This window comes from Ceratotherium simum, chromosome 4 (assembly GCF_057802395.1).
Source record: "Ceratotherium simum simum isolate JZ-2026a chromosome 4, ASM5780239v1, whole genome shotgun sequence".
Taxonomy (NCBI): domain Eukaryota; kingdom Metazoa; phylum Chordata; class Mammalia; order Perissodactyla; family Rhinocerotidae; genus Ceratotherium; species Ceratotherium simum.
Window position 1 is genome coordinate 28,746,629 of NC_141903.1, and position 16,203 is coordinate 28,762,831.

Below are 16,203 nucleotides of genomic sequence, written 5' to 3' on the forward strand. Positions count from 1 at the left end.
TCGAAATAAAAATAAAGGATAGCATTTTCCTTGATCTCCTTTTATTCTGTGGTAGGGCAGGGTTGCATCTCCCCAGTCACCTTTGTGGGTGAGAATTTTATTTTCGTTTTTGTTATTTTTTGAAAGACAGAGATGGAGAGATAAAATAATGAAATAGTGTTAAGCTATACGAGATGATGAAAACCAACAACAGAAAGTCTATAATTTAGCAGATTATTTGGAGGGACCTGAAAGCCCTTTATCTCCGCAGCATCAAAGAGTGCCACCCTGACGGACCCTACTGACCAGGGGCACCGGGGACAGGAGGGAGGAAGATGTAAGAGGATGAGGGTCCCTGTCACCAGCAGAGGTGAACTGTGTGATTAGCCCAAAAGGTGATGGAAAAAGAAGAGTTGTGCTTCTCTGGAACCTTCTGGTTAAGTAACAACCCAGTCAGATGAAGACAGAAGAGTCGGGCTGGCATCTAGTGGCGACAAGAGGTAATGGTACAGAGCATAGAAGCCAAAGGCCAGAGCTTTGCCACTATTCATTGCCCCAACCTTTGAACATAGTAATGACTTCAGCTCCCTGTATTTGTCAAGATCTTTCAGTTATAAGTGACAGACTATAAGCCAGATTAAGCAAAAAGAAAAAGGAACTTATTGACGGATGGAATAGGAAGGATGGGACGAGTGAGAATTAGCTCTGCTGGAACTAGGGGTCAAATGATAACCACTCCCTCTCTTTCCCTCAAAAACATGCCTGCTTCCCCCAAACTCTTGGCTCTCCTTCTCCCTCCTTCCACTAGCATGTGGGCATTTTTCTCTCCTAATGAAGGTGGGCTTCATTCATGAGTATGAGGTAGAAAGCCTCAAAGAGCTCTGTGTCTGTGTGTCGGGGATATTTTCTCTTTTGCTCATGTCTTTAAGTGAGATGAGTGGGGCAGGGTATGACCTTGCAGACAAGCCTGCAATTTGGGGTAAGTTTAATTTAGGGGAGTGTTAGTAAGCCCACTTGGCAACAGACCTTAGAAAAACGAAAGGTGACTTGAGAAGATCAGCACAGAGAGATGAGCATCCACCACTTCTTTCATTGTTATGTTTATTTGTAATAAATGTGATATTTGGTTCTCCATTAGTTTGATTCCTTTGTTTTCAATTTTGTTCCAAATTTGGGTGCAGCATAAGGGTGTGTTATTTATTATACACCCTCAAATTCCAAAGGAAATAGTTTTCAGAATTGAGTAGTGAAAAGAATAAGCAAGTGTAGTACTCTGTTACCCATTAATCACATTTTCCATACTTATCAAATTTAATGTGAGGGCCAAATTCCCTAAAGAGAAGAGAGAGAAAAAAGGTTAGTAGCATAAGGACAGGGGCATTGATTCACAATACCTTATCTTCCAAATGAAGGCCTGAGAAAGTGAGCTGCCTTTATGATTCCCTTTAAACCCATCTCTTTTCCATTCCTGTTTATCACCACCACAGTCTGCACATTCCTCCTCTATGTCTTGATTATTCAAAAAGTGTTCTGTGAAATTTTTAGCACAGAATCTTTCATCCCCTAACCCATGCCCTTTTCAATCTCTTCCCATTCAACATAGCAATGCCATATTTTTCCATCACAAAGTAAAAGGTAACCATAGCAATAATGCTATGCATAACAATTCACATAATTCACACTCTCTGCTCAAATTCTCACTAGGTTTACACTGCCCATACACTATAGTCTATTCTTACTTTGGCGTTTAATTTACCGGAAGTCCCGCCTTTGCCTAACTCTCCACCCCTTTGTGAAACTGTTCTCTAAATGCGTAACATTCCTTTCAACGCAATTTTTCTCTTTATTATTTCTCTAAAGACATTACACATTACCTCTATTCCAAATGATTTCGCAAGGTGTGAGCCCTGTGTAGAGCGCCCATTCTATTTTCTTTTGCATTTTTTTCTTTAAGAAACATTTAACTTGCTCTTCCTTCAAGAGACTCCCCACCCTGACCCCCATATGGGGCTCACCTTTGATGTGTATCTGATCTACTCTCTTTGTTCAGGGTTGCAAACATACAAGCAAATATAATGCTCCTATGAGCCAGGCTGGTAAGATACGTAAGTGAAGTGGGCCCCCTTCACCACAACAGAGAGGGGGGAACTACAGCAATCTGGAAGGCCAGAACTCCATTTGGATGGGCAGCTACTCCTAGGCAGCTGTTGCTTGCTTCTTGCACGTGAAATCCTAACTTACTATTATTATAATGTTTGATTTTTCCTTAAAAGTTGAAAATCTATACTTTAGGTAAAATCTGATTTTTTTGTAATACTGTCAACCATTTCAAACTTACTAAAATACTGTTTTGTTTGAACAAAACCAATTCTGTTTTTTATGATCTATTATCATCTTTGTATGCATATCTTCTTTTTGGCAAATAAGACCACAAACTTCTGAAGAGTCTGGGGTCTGTTTCATATAACTCTCTATTTTCTTGGTAGCTATTATTAGGGCTCTGCACTGAGTAGGCTTGGGGCATTCCTTTAAGGTTAGTGACTACGATTCTGTATAGATTCTGACCAAGACTAGCATTCTTCAGTTTTCTTTTTTTTCCAGAGGATTTACATTGTTCATAAATTGGGGGCATCTCTCAGGATTGTGAGTCTAAGTTTCCAGGATTTTTCTTAAATCATTGCTAAGAGCAAAGACAGGGGAATTTCTCTCCTCCTTCCATGACACAAAAGAGCATAAGCACTGTTCTTTTTGTCTCAAGATATAAAAATGGCATGAACACCAAGTTTATACATGCCAAGTCACGTCGGGAATTAAAGCAAATATACAGGCCACCGCACCACCCCTGCCTTTGGCATCAATGTTCTCCGTGTTCCAGAAATAGATATGTTTGATAAGAACTGTGCTCATATTGGCTCCAATGTTACTGAACCATTTTTGCTTTTTAACCAACAGGGCCTCCTCATTTATTTTTGGATTGAGCTGCTAGACTGTTCATAGCACATCTGGCAGACTTACTGGGTAGGAAGGAAGGAAGGAAGAAAAAGACAAAAGAAGGAAGGAAATAGTTCCTTCCATCTCTTCCCATTTCAACCAGGACAGCTCTGAGGTATTATCTTTGAGCTACTGAGACTTTTTCAAGACCCCTGGGTAAGGCTGGAAGACATCTCAGAACCATCTTTGTGGGAAGTTGTTGGGTTGTAGCCCAGCAGAGGATCAAGGCCCACACTGTACCTTTGCATCAACCTACATTACTTTCCAGAAGCCCAGGCCACTGTGCGTGAATTCCTCTTAGACTGCTCTCTCTATGAGTGTGTGTCCAAAACCAGAGTGTGGAAAAAGGCTTATGTAGAAGAGCTAAGAAGACACTTTCAAATGTCTTGCCTAATTAGCCACTGCCTGAAAACCAACATCAACTGCATTAGGGAAGAATGATAACGTAATTTAGTTATTCTACGTAGTCTGGTAACACTGATGAATTCTCATTCATCTTTCTTTGAAACCAATGGTAACGATTTGGTTAATTCACATTTTTCCGTTCCCGTAAAGGAAAACCTTTAAAGGACATTTCAATCATCCTCCGAGTCTAGTATTTGCTCCGAAGATGAGCAAATATTTCCTTTATTGGACCAGCTTCTACATCCTGTTTCTTTCATAGCTCAGCAATAACCCTCACAGGATGAGAACATGATGCTGGAAGCCCATGAAATCTCTTGTCAAAGGGAGATGTGCGTTAAAGAGCGGAGTTAGCTCAGCAGATTTTGGATGCTCAAATCAGTTCTTGGGAAGTAACCGAGAAGCCCTTGGAATATCCTGCCTGATAGGAGTGTCTTTGTAATCTTGGGCCATGGGCCAGGCCAGACAGTTTATGCTTCGGTGGATGCCTCCTTTTGTTCACCTGGGGTCCTGAGCTACTGTATCATTTGAGCTGTGGGGCGGGGGTTGGGGAGGGGCTGGAGACTAAGTAGTTGTCAGTCATGCAGGTGCTGCTTGGCTAGGGTGACTGGCCCCCAAGAAGAAGCCTGAACACCAAGGCTTTGGTGCCCAGGTCGGCATACTTTGTACATGTCGTCACACATCACAGCCGGGAGGATCAAGCGCTGCCTGTGTGAGTCCACTGAGAGTGGACAACAGGAAGCTCATGCCTGGTCTCTCCCAGACTCTGCCCTGTGAGCTTTCTGCCTTTGCTGACTGTAATCTGCAGCCTTCCATTGTAATAAACTGCTACTACACGGATAACAGTTTTTCTATGTTCTGTTAGTCATACTAGTGAATCATCAAACCTGAGGGTAGTCTTGGGGACCCCCAACACAGAAGATCTCAATGGAAGAATTATTGACAAGACATGAGACTGATTTGTAAAGAAAATTTCAAATGGAGCTAAAATATATCATGAGAAATATTATTAATTTTTTAATCTAAATTTGCTATTGAATCTATTGGAAAGGCAAAAAAATATTACAAGTTGACTGTCAGTTTTTATCCATGTAAGACCACATAACCACTTTGTTACCCGTGTGTATATCTACCCTGTATCTATATCTGTCTATATCTAATCTGTTATCTACACCTGCATCTATGTCTATGTCTATATCTATATCGGTATCTGTAGCTGTATCCCTTCATATCTACCAAGCAACATTTATGGGTGCTATTCGTAGGTATATCAATGAGACATGGTAAAGAAAATTTAAGTGATTTTTTAAAAAAATGCATTTCTATTCATCACTTGAATATAATCTATAAACCATCTACTAATATGATCTCTGTACAATTCTGCCAAAATATCATGTAAGCTTTTCTTTTTTTTTTAAGAAAAGATATCTTTTTTTAATGAGTCAACTTTGAATGTTAACTAAATATTTTAAAAATTCTTTTCAGTATACATGTAGTCTGTCCCCAATCTTTTGTGAACAAAAGAGGCTATGTTAAAAAAAATCCCATGCATCAGTAAATCCAGTTTATTGGCTAAGACTATTTGAAATTTCTGTGAAGAAATATAGAGACAAACAAACGGTATTTTATTTTGAACTTACCACCGATCAATACAAAGGAAACACTCATTCTGGTAAGTGTGGCCATTTGTAGCACAAACATACGAAGTTACATCAGGACAGGGTGATTCATAAAGAGGATCCACTGGGTAGTACATTTTACATGGGGGCTGCAAGTATCAGAAAATGTCACGTGAATAATATTTGATAGATTCTCTCCCATCTATTCCTGGCCTGTCACTCCTCCCCACATAGAAATAGTGTCAAATATTACCAGTCAGTTGATCTTTTTCAAAAATTTCCTCTGCTCTGGGTTTTGGTCAGGCAAGTTTTTTTCCTACTGCAGTGTCTTCACTCATCCCATCATCTCTTAAAGCCATTAGCATTACAATATCCCAGCTTAAACCCAAATGCAAACTTTTCATTTAAACTTGGAGTCCCAATGCCAGTAACTCACAATAAGAAGTTTGTGAGTAGAGATATTTATGTGTTTGTGAACTTCTAGAGGACAGAGGCTCAAATGTAGTTGTTAAGAGTGAGAGTCCTGAATTGAGACAGGGAATAAATCTTGTGTATACCACTGTGTAACTTTGTGACCTTGAGCAAGTGACAGGTGTTATTTCATTTAATGCTCAAAGATGTCTTTTACTATCATAACGCTTGTACTATATGGGAGTAAATCTAAGCCTGGAGAGGTTAAGCTACATGCCCTAGGTCACATAGGAAACCTTTCATTCGACTTTACCACTATGAAGTTTTAGGTCTCTCATGTTAAGAGAGTGATCAGATTAGAAGCAGAATTCAGAACAGAGAAATTCAAATTTACCTTAGGCCATTTAGACATGTCGTGTGGTTTGAACATTTCTGCAAATAAAGTACAGACACGATAGGTTAAAAGAAATAGTTCTCCATGGAATATGATTTCACACCCTGAAGCACCGACTGAATGAAGAAACGCAATTTAATTACTCATTTGCACTAAAGTATACAAAAGAATTTATAGCAATAGCAACAGATTTTGTGGGTGGCATTCCTCTGTTAACTACTTTGTCCATTTATTTATTCTTTCTTTAATTTTCACAGTCCTGACTTCATTGAGAGATTTGCTTTGTCATTGAGGAATGAGTCAAAACCATTTGGAGTTGTAGGCATAATTTGTAAATCATATTATTTTCATTAAGTTACTTGGCTTTTGTTAACTTTAGTTTCCTCTTCACTACAATTGGGATAGGTATATGCATTTTAAAGAATGTTGTAATAATTTAATATGATATAGCAAACAAATGTTAGGCCAGTTCCTACCAAGATGCTAAACTAAAGAGGATATAAGAGAGATGATGTGAAACTTAAGTCCCTTGGCTCTGGGAAGAGTGAGGGATACGCAGCACTGGTGTGTGAGGAGCACTGGTTTTGCCTGGGAACAGAGGATGACCAGCTGGTTGTGGGAGAATGAATAAGACAAGACCTATCATAGTTCTGCTCTTCCTTATCTCTCACTGTTAGATGATATTTAGAATATCCTAGAAAATTCTAGGTTTCCAGAAGTTAGAATTTCCAAAGTTAGAAGGCAAAACTTGAATGAATGATTGTTAAAAATCTTCCCACAGAAGAAACAAGACTACCAACCTGTCCAGGAATAGACTATGCTGATTACATAGACACTGTTTTAGAAAATAAAAAAGATGGAATGCTCATATCCAGTTCTAAAAAGCCAGACTATTTTAATGACGAAAGCAGCTGGATATAGTTGTGAGAAAAGAAAAATAAAGGCCTTCATCTAGTAAATATAAAATAAAATAATATATATATACTGCATATCACATGTAAGAATAAATTTCAAGTGGATCAGGATCTGAACATAAAAAATGAAACCATATAAGGATTAAAATACAACACCATCAAGTTCCTCTTTAATCCTAATGTCAGAAAGCCTTTCTGACAAAGACTCATTGCTCTCAGTGCAATAACAGAAAGGACTGATTCATTTTATTACATACAAATAAAAATGACTTCTTCATGGCAAAATAGAAACATAAACTCAAGAGATACCTGATAAACTGGGAGAAGATATGTGCAACATATATCACAGATAAAGGGTTAATATACCTAATATATAAAGAATACTTTAAAATTGTGGGGAAAAATCAAAAACCTAATTGCCGAAAAGGTATTATACATGCATATACAATCCACACTCCCTCCCCAAAAGATACAGAAATGGCCCTTAAATCTGTAAAAGATATTCAACCTCACTATGATAAGAAAAATGCTAATCAAAAGTATACTAAAATACCATTTCTCACCTATCAGATTAACTACTGAGAAAGAGATGTTTTCATATACTACTGCTGGGAATGCCAATCGGTACAACCTTATGGAGTGAGTTTGGCAATATCGAACAAAACTACATTTGCATACACCTTTTACTGATCAATCCCAATTCAAGAAATTTGCCCTGAAGGTACACCTCCAACAATATAAAAATAGATATGCATAAGGTTATTTAGTGCAGCATTGTGTGTGTAATTGCAAAATATTGGAGACAAACTAAATGCCCATACGTAGAAGACCCGTTGAATAAACTTTGGTAGATCCACCCAATGAAGTTTTGTGCAGTTGTATAAAAGAATGAGGTAGATCCCTGTGAATTGATATGTACTGATTTTCAGGACAATTGTGAATTGGGAAAAAGCAAGATGCAAACAGGTATCTATAACATAAGTAGGAGGAATAACAAAAAGTACATATATTTGTTTATCTGAGCAATGGAAAGCATAGGAAAGATAAAGTAGAGACTACTGAGGTTGGTGACATACAGGATGACAGTGGGATTGGAGTGAAAGAAAAAGGCTATGGAGGCAATGACACTTCTTTAAATCTGAATTTTTGTTCATTTTGTTTCATTTTCCTTATGCTCAAAATAATTTTGAATTGCCTTTTTGATTTTTCTTGACCCATGTGTTAATGTAGAAGAGTGTTATTTAGTTTTCAAGTATAGGATTTTCCAGAGTAACTCCCATTTCCAATTTGCATTATCAAGCCCAAGACCTAGTGTCAGCAAAACATTTCCCATTTCCAGTCACAAATTACTCTTTTTCTTTCCTACAACTGAAAGAAAATCAGGTGTTTTTCTCCCAAGACCTATAAGTTTGCTTACCTGAAAAAACGGTATGTGTCAAAGTGGAGGATACCAGGAAAAATACGGTCATGAAGGCAAAGGCAGCCATTTGATCTCCTCTAATGTCCTGATTTGGTCAGGCCTGTGAAAATGCTCAGAGTTTATTCCTAATCTCTTGCACTGCTGGCTTTCCAAACATGAAAGAACCCACTACCCTGAGACGGTGCCATTCCCATAAACTTGCCCGTGGTGCTCTCACATCAGCCTGGTCTCCAGGGATTCAGACCTGAGAGGGCCCTTCTGCTCTCAAGAGGGAAAGAAAATTGTTAAAACAACTTTGATTTCTGCCAGCAGTGAGTGTACAATCACAGTCCCGGCTTGGAAGAGGAATTCTGCTCAGGGCTCTCACCAGGGCTGACCCCAGGCATCTTACCTATAAACAGATGAACCCTACCGTATATCATCCAAACTGGGACACTTATGTTAGTGAATATGGACACTCCGAGAATTTATAAGAATCCTGAGATAACAGGTGTGAACTGTGGACTGTCGTGCACAATCAGGGACATGTCACCCTGTGACCTCAGTGGTTTGATTCCCTGGATGGACTAGTTTCTCCCACACTGAAGTCCTTCATTTCCTAGCTAAGTTTCTTCTTCCAGGCCAGTTACATATGCTCAAATACAAAGAATGGGTTGAAAATAGAACTGTTGTTACTAGGTCATAAAAACTTTGTCTAACTTCCCTGATGCAAAAATCAGGATACATATCTAGATCTAGGTCTAGATGTAATTTTTATGACTTATATATAGGTTCACATAATTTTCATGACACATGATTCAGAGAGATCTAAGTTCAAATTCTAGCTTCAACATCTCTTAGAAGTGTGAGCCTCAGAAAAATGATGAAGTCTATAGGATATCAAGAGGATCAACTGATAAAAGTAAAGAGTTTAAATTAAATTGCCAACTACTTTAGCCTAACTCTTCTTTTGTAGCAATGAAATACTTAGGGCTAGAGAGATGATAGCTTCCAAGTCATTTCCTCAACTTCCTTATGCCCTACTCTATCCATTCTGTCTCTTCTCCAGATTGTAGCTGGTGGGCATGTAGAGAAATGAGAGAGAACCCTCTTAGCAGTGAAGTTTTCCCTACTTTCCTGTGCATAGGAAACAAAAGAAAGTCTCTAGAGGAAAACAAAAATAGGAAGAAAGCTACCGACAGAGAACAAAGCCAAAGAGATCCCATCACTGACTTGGACTAAGGACAGAGGTGAAGAGACTTTACCTAAATATGGTTGCTGCAAAATGGGAGGTCCCTGCAAAATGTGAGCCCTCTATAGTCACCCTGAGGACACAGCTAGCCTTAAGCAAAGTTGCTGTTCTGTGAGTCTGTGGCCTGAGGCATGTTGAGCAGAGAGGGCAGGCTCCCTGCTCAGTTGAGTGACCACTTGCTTGGCATGAAATTACTCTAATGACTGTTTCCTAGTTGGATCCCTCTCTGGAACCACCTCCTCTGATGTTTCATGCTCCAGCAGGCAGGGACAGACCTGGAGGTTCTGTACTTGTGGTTTCTGATTGTGGATCACGAGAACAAGGAAGACTGGCATCCTAAATATCTAATGATATTTGCCAAGCAGATTAATTACCTACCACATTCAAATGATCTGGTGAAATTTCTTGCCAACTTCAAGGCCAGTTCCAGTCTTCCCAGTCTCCTCCGCCTCCTGAGATCACTTAGTCCATCCTGCTTCTCAGCATGTTTACCTGTTTTATCTTTCTAGGACGTGATTTCTGACATCAGCCTGGGAAACTCCAGTACCACAACCGATAATCTTTGTGTCGGGGAAGAAGGAGAATCCCCCTCCACCCTTTCCCTTAAGATTCTTATGGCTGGCCAAACAATTAAAAAGACAGGTTAGCAGGAGAAAATAATACCAAGTTTAATAATATGTATACCTGGGAGAAACCAGGGAAACTGAGTTTCTCAACGCAATAGCGGCGATTCTCGTCTTATATACCATATTCAGCTAAAGACAAATGAGGATGTTGGGGGTTGAGAGGGAGACAGAAGGGAGACAGAAATCACAGTGACCAAGGGTATGCCTATTTAAGGCCTCTCCTTCCATACTGATAAGTTTCTAGAGATGAGGTCATCTCCCCTCTTCCTAGTACAGAGAGGGAGATACCTTTACAAATGGAGATTTGCCTTATAAATGTAAATGTTTGTCTGGCAACTCTTTGCAGGGCCACCTAGAGAATGCGGCCGGGGAGAGACAGAATTTTTGACAAGAGGGGCTTGTGGTGCCTTTCTTAGTGTAACTTCAATTTTACATTAGATTACAGCCATCATATGATAGTAACTCCTTCCTGGAACAGGTCTTCTATGTTAAATTCTTTAGGCAGTTTGGGGGAGGTCAAATGTCCATCAGAGAAAACAACCAAGGTAAAGAGATGCATTTCAGGGTGGTCAATTTTGATCTCCCACATTTGCAATACCCAAGCCTCCCAATTTCTCCACTGGTTCCCCTCCATTACATCTCAACTTAGGCAAGCCTGAAAACTTGACATTATCTGGAAGATTTCCATCTCACAGACTTTAAACTCTCCTAGAGTAGTTAGTATTCCTTTTGCTGCTCTGTCTTCCCTTCCCAGCGTGAGTCCCATAGTCAGACATTTATAATTAGTTCTCTGACATGACCGTACTCTCTTGACTTTTTATTCTTCCCTCTTTCTTCCAAGCTGGGATAAACTCAGCTTCCTGTTTTCCTGCTCCGGACATTGGTTATGGAGCAAGGATAGAAAAAATTCCATCCAATGGACTTGACAACCCTGCTGTCATCACTCGACACCTAAGGCCTCTAGATCCTAAGGAAGCCTCTTACTCAATGTCATGTTGCTACCTATGCCACCCGTCTCCATATCATTTTCTTTCTTTCTTTATTTGTGAGGAGATTAGCCCTGTGCTAACATCTGCCAATCCTCCTATCTTTTTTTTTTTCTTGCTGAAGAAGACTGGCCCTGGGCTAACATCTGTGCCCATCTTCCTCCACTTTACATGGGACACTGCCACAGCATGGCTTGCCAAGCAGTGCATCAGTGCATGCCTGGGATCCAAACTGGCGAACCACGGGCCGCCACAGCTTGCTCCTCCCGGCCAGCCCCTCATTTCCTTTCTTTAATCCAATTTTGTCAATTATCTGACTGTAACTCCCCTACATTACTCTGAGAGGAAAACTTCACCTCTTCTTTTCTGAGTTGGGAAGCGTCAGGATGAACTAGCCTTACTTATTTTTTGCACTTTGCCGTGTAATTCTGGAAATTTTATCATCTACCTTTCTTTCTATTTTTATTCTTCTCTCTGTATCAACTCGCCCAGGGATCCTATACATTCATCCATCCATTTCTTTCTGCTAGTACCTGGCTAAGTGGTTTACGTTCCTCATCCCATTAGTTCCTCACAATAATTCCATGAGGTTTTTACCACTCTGAAACTTGTACAAGAGAAAAAGAAACAGAGTTTTAGAGGAGTAAATTCATTTGCTGACGCTAATTCATTTGCTAACTAGCTACTAACAAAGCTACTATTGGGCAGAGATGGGCTTCAAACACAGGTAGATTTAACTCCAAAGCCCATGTTCACTTACTTTCTCTACCTTTTCTCTCATCTTAGAGAATAAATGTTCCCTTTAACTCATTATCCATCAGTCTTCTTAGACCAATACCATGAATGTCTTGTGTGATACATTATGCCTTTCTTGTCAGCATCTTTGATTTTTCCCTCTTTCTTCCTCTTTCTAAAGTTAGTACTTTTTCTCTCTCCAAAATATTGCCTCCTAGGTAATTAGATCATGTGCTCTATGAAGGAAAAGATCCTGGCTATACCCAATTCTGACCTTGTAATTGCAGTTTATTGCAAGGTTTCTTTTTAACCACTTGATAGATTTTTAGTAATATGTATGGAAGGAAGAAAGGAAGGAATCCATCTATCATTTATTTTTTTGACTGTGTTCTTGGATATTCTTGAGAATGTATTTTCCCACATGTACTTTAGAAACATTATATGTAGTCCACCAAGACTTAATCCTACTGGAATTTTGATTAGAGTCACATAAATTTGGTAAAACCAACATCTTTATAATATAATCTTTCATACATGAATGTAACATACCTTTTTTTTGACTTGCAGGGTAATTTATCCATTTTCTTAATATACTGTATAGGCATTTCAAAACACAAATCTGATCTTGCTGCCCTACTCGAATCTTCCACTGGCTCTTCATTGTTTATATTATGGGGTTATTATTTACGGAAAGCTTGAACGTGAAGAAATGAATATTAGAGTTTTATTAAAAGCAGGTGACATGCAGAAATCCAAGGAAGCAGAAAGGCAGTCAGCTCGGAGATGTGGCAGTCGATAATTTAAACCTGAGTCATGTGTGGAACGGATATAAAAATGTAGAGGAAAACTTGCCCAAGATAAGGTAATTACAAGAGTAGAACACTTCCTTCTATTTGCCTGAATAAAAACTGGGGCAATCAACGGCTCCTATCTAAGAAGATAATTGAGTCCTTAGTAAAATAATCTTTTCATTAAGAGATATTTGGCTCTTTCTATTTCTAGCATGTTCCTGAAGCCTGAAAGAAAATATACAATACTCTGCTTAAGAACGTGACATTTCTTAGGAAGAGATGAGAATCTTGCAATTAGAGTTTTTAAAACTTCATTATGTGTTTACATGGGATTTTTCCACATAATTTTTAATGCAACTCATAATAAGAAATAAAGTTTATATTGCAACCAAAACACGGATACACACACACACTCACGTACACATCTGAAACATACATTTTACAAAAATCATAGTTACACAGTGGGCAGTGCACTGTGATATTGTCTATCTCATTCTATTTTCTTCTAGTTTATTCCGTTAAAATGCAAGTTGTAACCCACTTCAATTTCACAACCCATTTATGAATCAGGTCTTTTAGCATAAAAGATATTGGTTTAAACTATCCTGTTTTTGAGAATTAATACTTGATCTTGGCTGATGTGTATGTATGTATGTGCCTGTGTGCTCATTCCTGGCCCCATAGGTAGAATAGGTAATTCACACTGATTAGAATATTGCAAATGAGATTCCCCCATGGAAGACCACATCAGCTTGGTCTGGGTGATGTTTAAAAGACTGTGTTGATTTTATAAACTTGTTCAATCTACTAACTTCTGATTTGTGCCATTTGCTACACATACGTGAAACATCAATGCTATTTTATATTTAAAATCCTAGAAATACACTAAGATAATAAAGACTAGGCAATAAAATTTAAGAGTATACTGAGGAATAGTCTACAATGAATAAGTATGATTTATTTCAAGAATGAAAGGATGATTACACATTAGAAAGGATACTACTATAATTTATTATATCAGCAGATGAAAGGAGAGTTGCTATAAAAATAATTGATAGATATAGAAAAATAAATTTAATAAAATCTCCATCCAGATTTGAATACTCTTTGGAGCAGGAAAATTGTCCAAGATAAAAGAAAATAATATTGTAACATTTTGAAGTTGGTGAAACTGCTGGTGGATGCATAAATATGTAGAACTTATGAACTCTTTCAGATGAGGATCCACCATAAAGTTGTTCCAGGAATATTCGTAACAGCAACTTTTGTGATACTACAAAATGGAAATCATCCTATGGAGGGATGGTTGTATTTTGCTTTATCTATGAGTGAAAAAATAAGTAGCTATTACCAATAATATTATAAAAGAATATTTATTGAAGTGAAAATATTTCACCATACAGTGTGTGACAAATAAGTCTGTAAGTTTACACATTATAGAATAATGTACATTTTGATATAACATATAATAGAAATATTACATGATGTGTGTAAAAACAACTTTGAATATAATTATATGTAAAAATATAATGACAAATTCCAAATTATTAACAATGATTACTGCTAGTTCTTGAGATTATGTATAATTTTGTATGTATTTTGAATTTATAGCTTTTTATGTTTGATTTCTGCATTGAGCAGGTATTATTATGTAATATCAAAAGCACAATGATTGTTACCCTGTTTTTTTTTTTTAATTATTTTATTGAGTTCATGTTGGCTTATAACATTGTGTAAATTTCAGGTGTACATCCCTGTATTTTAGTTTCTGTATAGATTCATCGTATTCACCACCAATAGTCTAGTTTTTATCTGTCATCATACATATGTGCCCCTTCATCCCTTTCACCCACTCCTCCTCTGATAACCCCCAATCTGTTCTCCTTACCTATGTGTTTGTTTATCTTCCACATATAAGTGAAATCATACAGTATTTGTCTTTCTCTGTCTGACTTATTGCAAGTGTTTTTCATTGTTAGGGAAGTGGGGGGGAGTTGGATAGGAAGAAAACTCAAGAACAGAAGGAAAGGCCACTACTTTTTGATCTCTTAACTAATGTGCTGCTTAACCTTTGGCTGTAGTCAAAGGAATGTGGCTGCCCCCTGGTGGACGGATGTTAGTAAATTATCAGGTCAGCTCTGCTCCAGTCTTGATGAGACTGCTTCAAAAATACCAAAACACTGCTCCTTTGTTATCTTCCTGGGAGCACTAGTGGACACTTCAGATTTTTCCATCAGGAAGGGAAATTGGGAAGGCTGGAGAGAAGGTGCAATTTTAAATGAGAGGTCAAGGTAGCAGCCAGTTATTTAGAAACGGACATTTGGGCAGACTGAAGGGCCAGGTCAAATGCCCTGAAGCTAAAATGTGGGTGACATGTCAGGGAGCAGGGAGGAGACCAGGGTGGCTGGGGACGAGGGAGAAGGGTGAGTGGTAGGATATGAGATCAGATCACTTTCAAAGAAGAATCATTTTGACTTCAGACGATTCAGCAGCAACATTGAATATAAAGTGGTGAAGGGAGCATAGCCAACTGTGCAAACCCTTACCGGCATTGTAAAGACTTTGGCTTTTATGCTGAAAGAGTTGGGAAGCCATTCGACGGTTTGAACAGGGGAGAGATTGTTAAAACACATGTCTCTAAATGCTGTGCTGAGAATAAATAAGGAGAGCAAGGGTGAAATTCAGGAGAGCAGTTGGGAGATATTTTGCAGTGGTTAAGAGAGGAACGCTAGCATCTGCCATGGGAGAGGGAGATAAGGCATTGCTTTCTTGATATATTGTGAAGGAAGTGCTGACAGGATTTATCTTCTGATAAATTTGCTGCCTTCCTCCTCAGAGCACTCAGAAGCCAGACCATAGCTGGTTAAAGAGTCTGTGAGTGATAAAGATATGAAGGCAGTTATGGTAGAAAAGAAAGAGAAGGCCAGCTGGATCTCTGAACAATGTTATGCTGCCATCATTTCACTGTATTTATTTAAGAAGTAAAACTTGGGGCAGGCCCGGTGGCGCAAAAGGGTTAAGTGCACGTGCTCCACTGCGGAGGCCTGGGGTTCGCTGGTTCGGATCCCGGGCGCGCACCGCCACATCGCTTGTCAAGCCATGCTGTGGCAGCATCCCATATAAAGTGGAGGAAGATGGGCATGGATGTTAGCCCAGGGCAAGTCTTCCTCTGCAAAAAGAGGAGGATTGGCAGGGCCGATCCTCCTCACCTGCCAATCCTCCTCACAAAAAAAAAAAAAAAAAGAAGTAAAACTTGAACAAATTCTGACTTTCAACAATTCAGTCAATACACATAGAGAGAGCAGTACTTCCCAAGTTTTTACATATCATGGCTCACATAGGAAATGATAATATTTATAAGTCACCCTGAAGTGAAGAGACTAGCTTCCCTGCTGCTGGTGGCAATCAGCCTGAGAGTCCTGGTGCCCCAGATCGTGATGCCATCCAAAAGACTGAGAGAACCCATATTTCATCAATGTTCCATAATATAAATGCCAATAATTTATTTGATAACTGCATTTATATTCTGCCCCTTAGCCACAGAGATCAGCAGCAACAGCCCAGGCCACCAGTGTCCACAGATCATAGGTTAGTACAAAAGCCCAGCTTTGGCTAGGAGTTTATGTAGATGGGTGTGAGCCGGCCATCCTCCTTTGGATATTCCCTCCTCCAACTCCTTCCCCTCCCAACTCCCAAGGCTGCTT

The 16,203-nt window shown here is 38.9% G+C and overlaps 1 protein-coding gene across 1 annotated transcript; it reads right to left on the reverse strand.

Annotated features, from left to right (window-relative positions):
- Positions 1-1,248: 1,248 nt before the first annotated feature.
- Positions 1,249-8,220, reverse strand: LOC147917228 (serine protease inhibitor Kazal-type 13-like). The gene is made up of 4 exons (XM_087430287.1): positions 8,128-8,220; positions 5,797-5,834; positions 5,013-5,140; positions 1,249-1,311 (listed from the first exon to the last, which is right to left on the reverse strand). The coding sequence occupies exons 1-4, from the start codon at positions 8,195-8,197 to the stop codon at positions 1,263-1,265; spliced, it is 285 nt and encodes a 94-aa protein (XP_087286413.1). The 5' UTR covers positions 8,198-8,220; the 3' UTR covers positions 1,249-1,262.
- Positions 8,221-16,203: the final 7,983 nt, after the last annotated feature.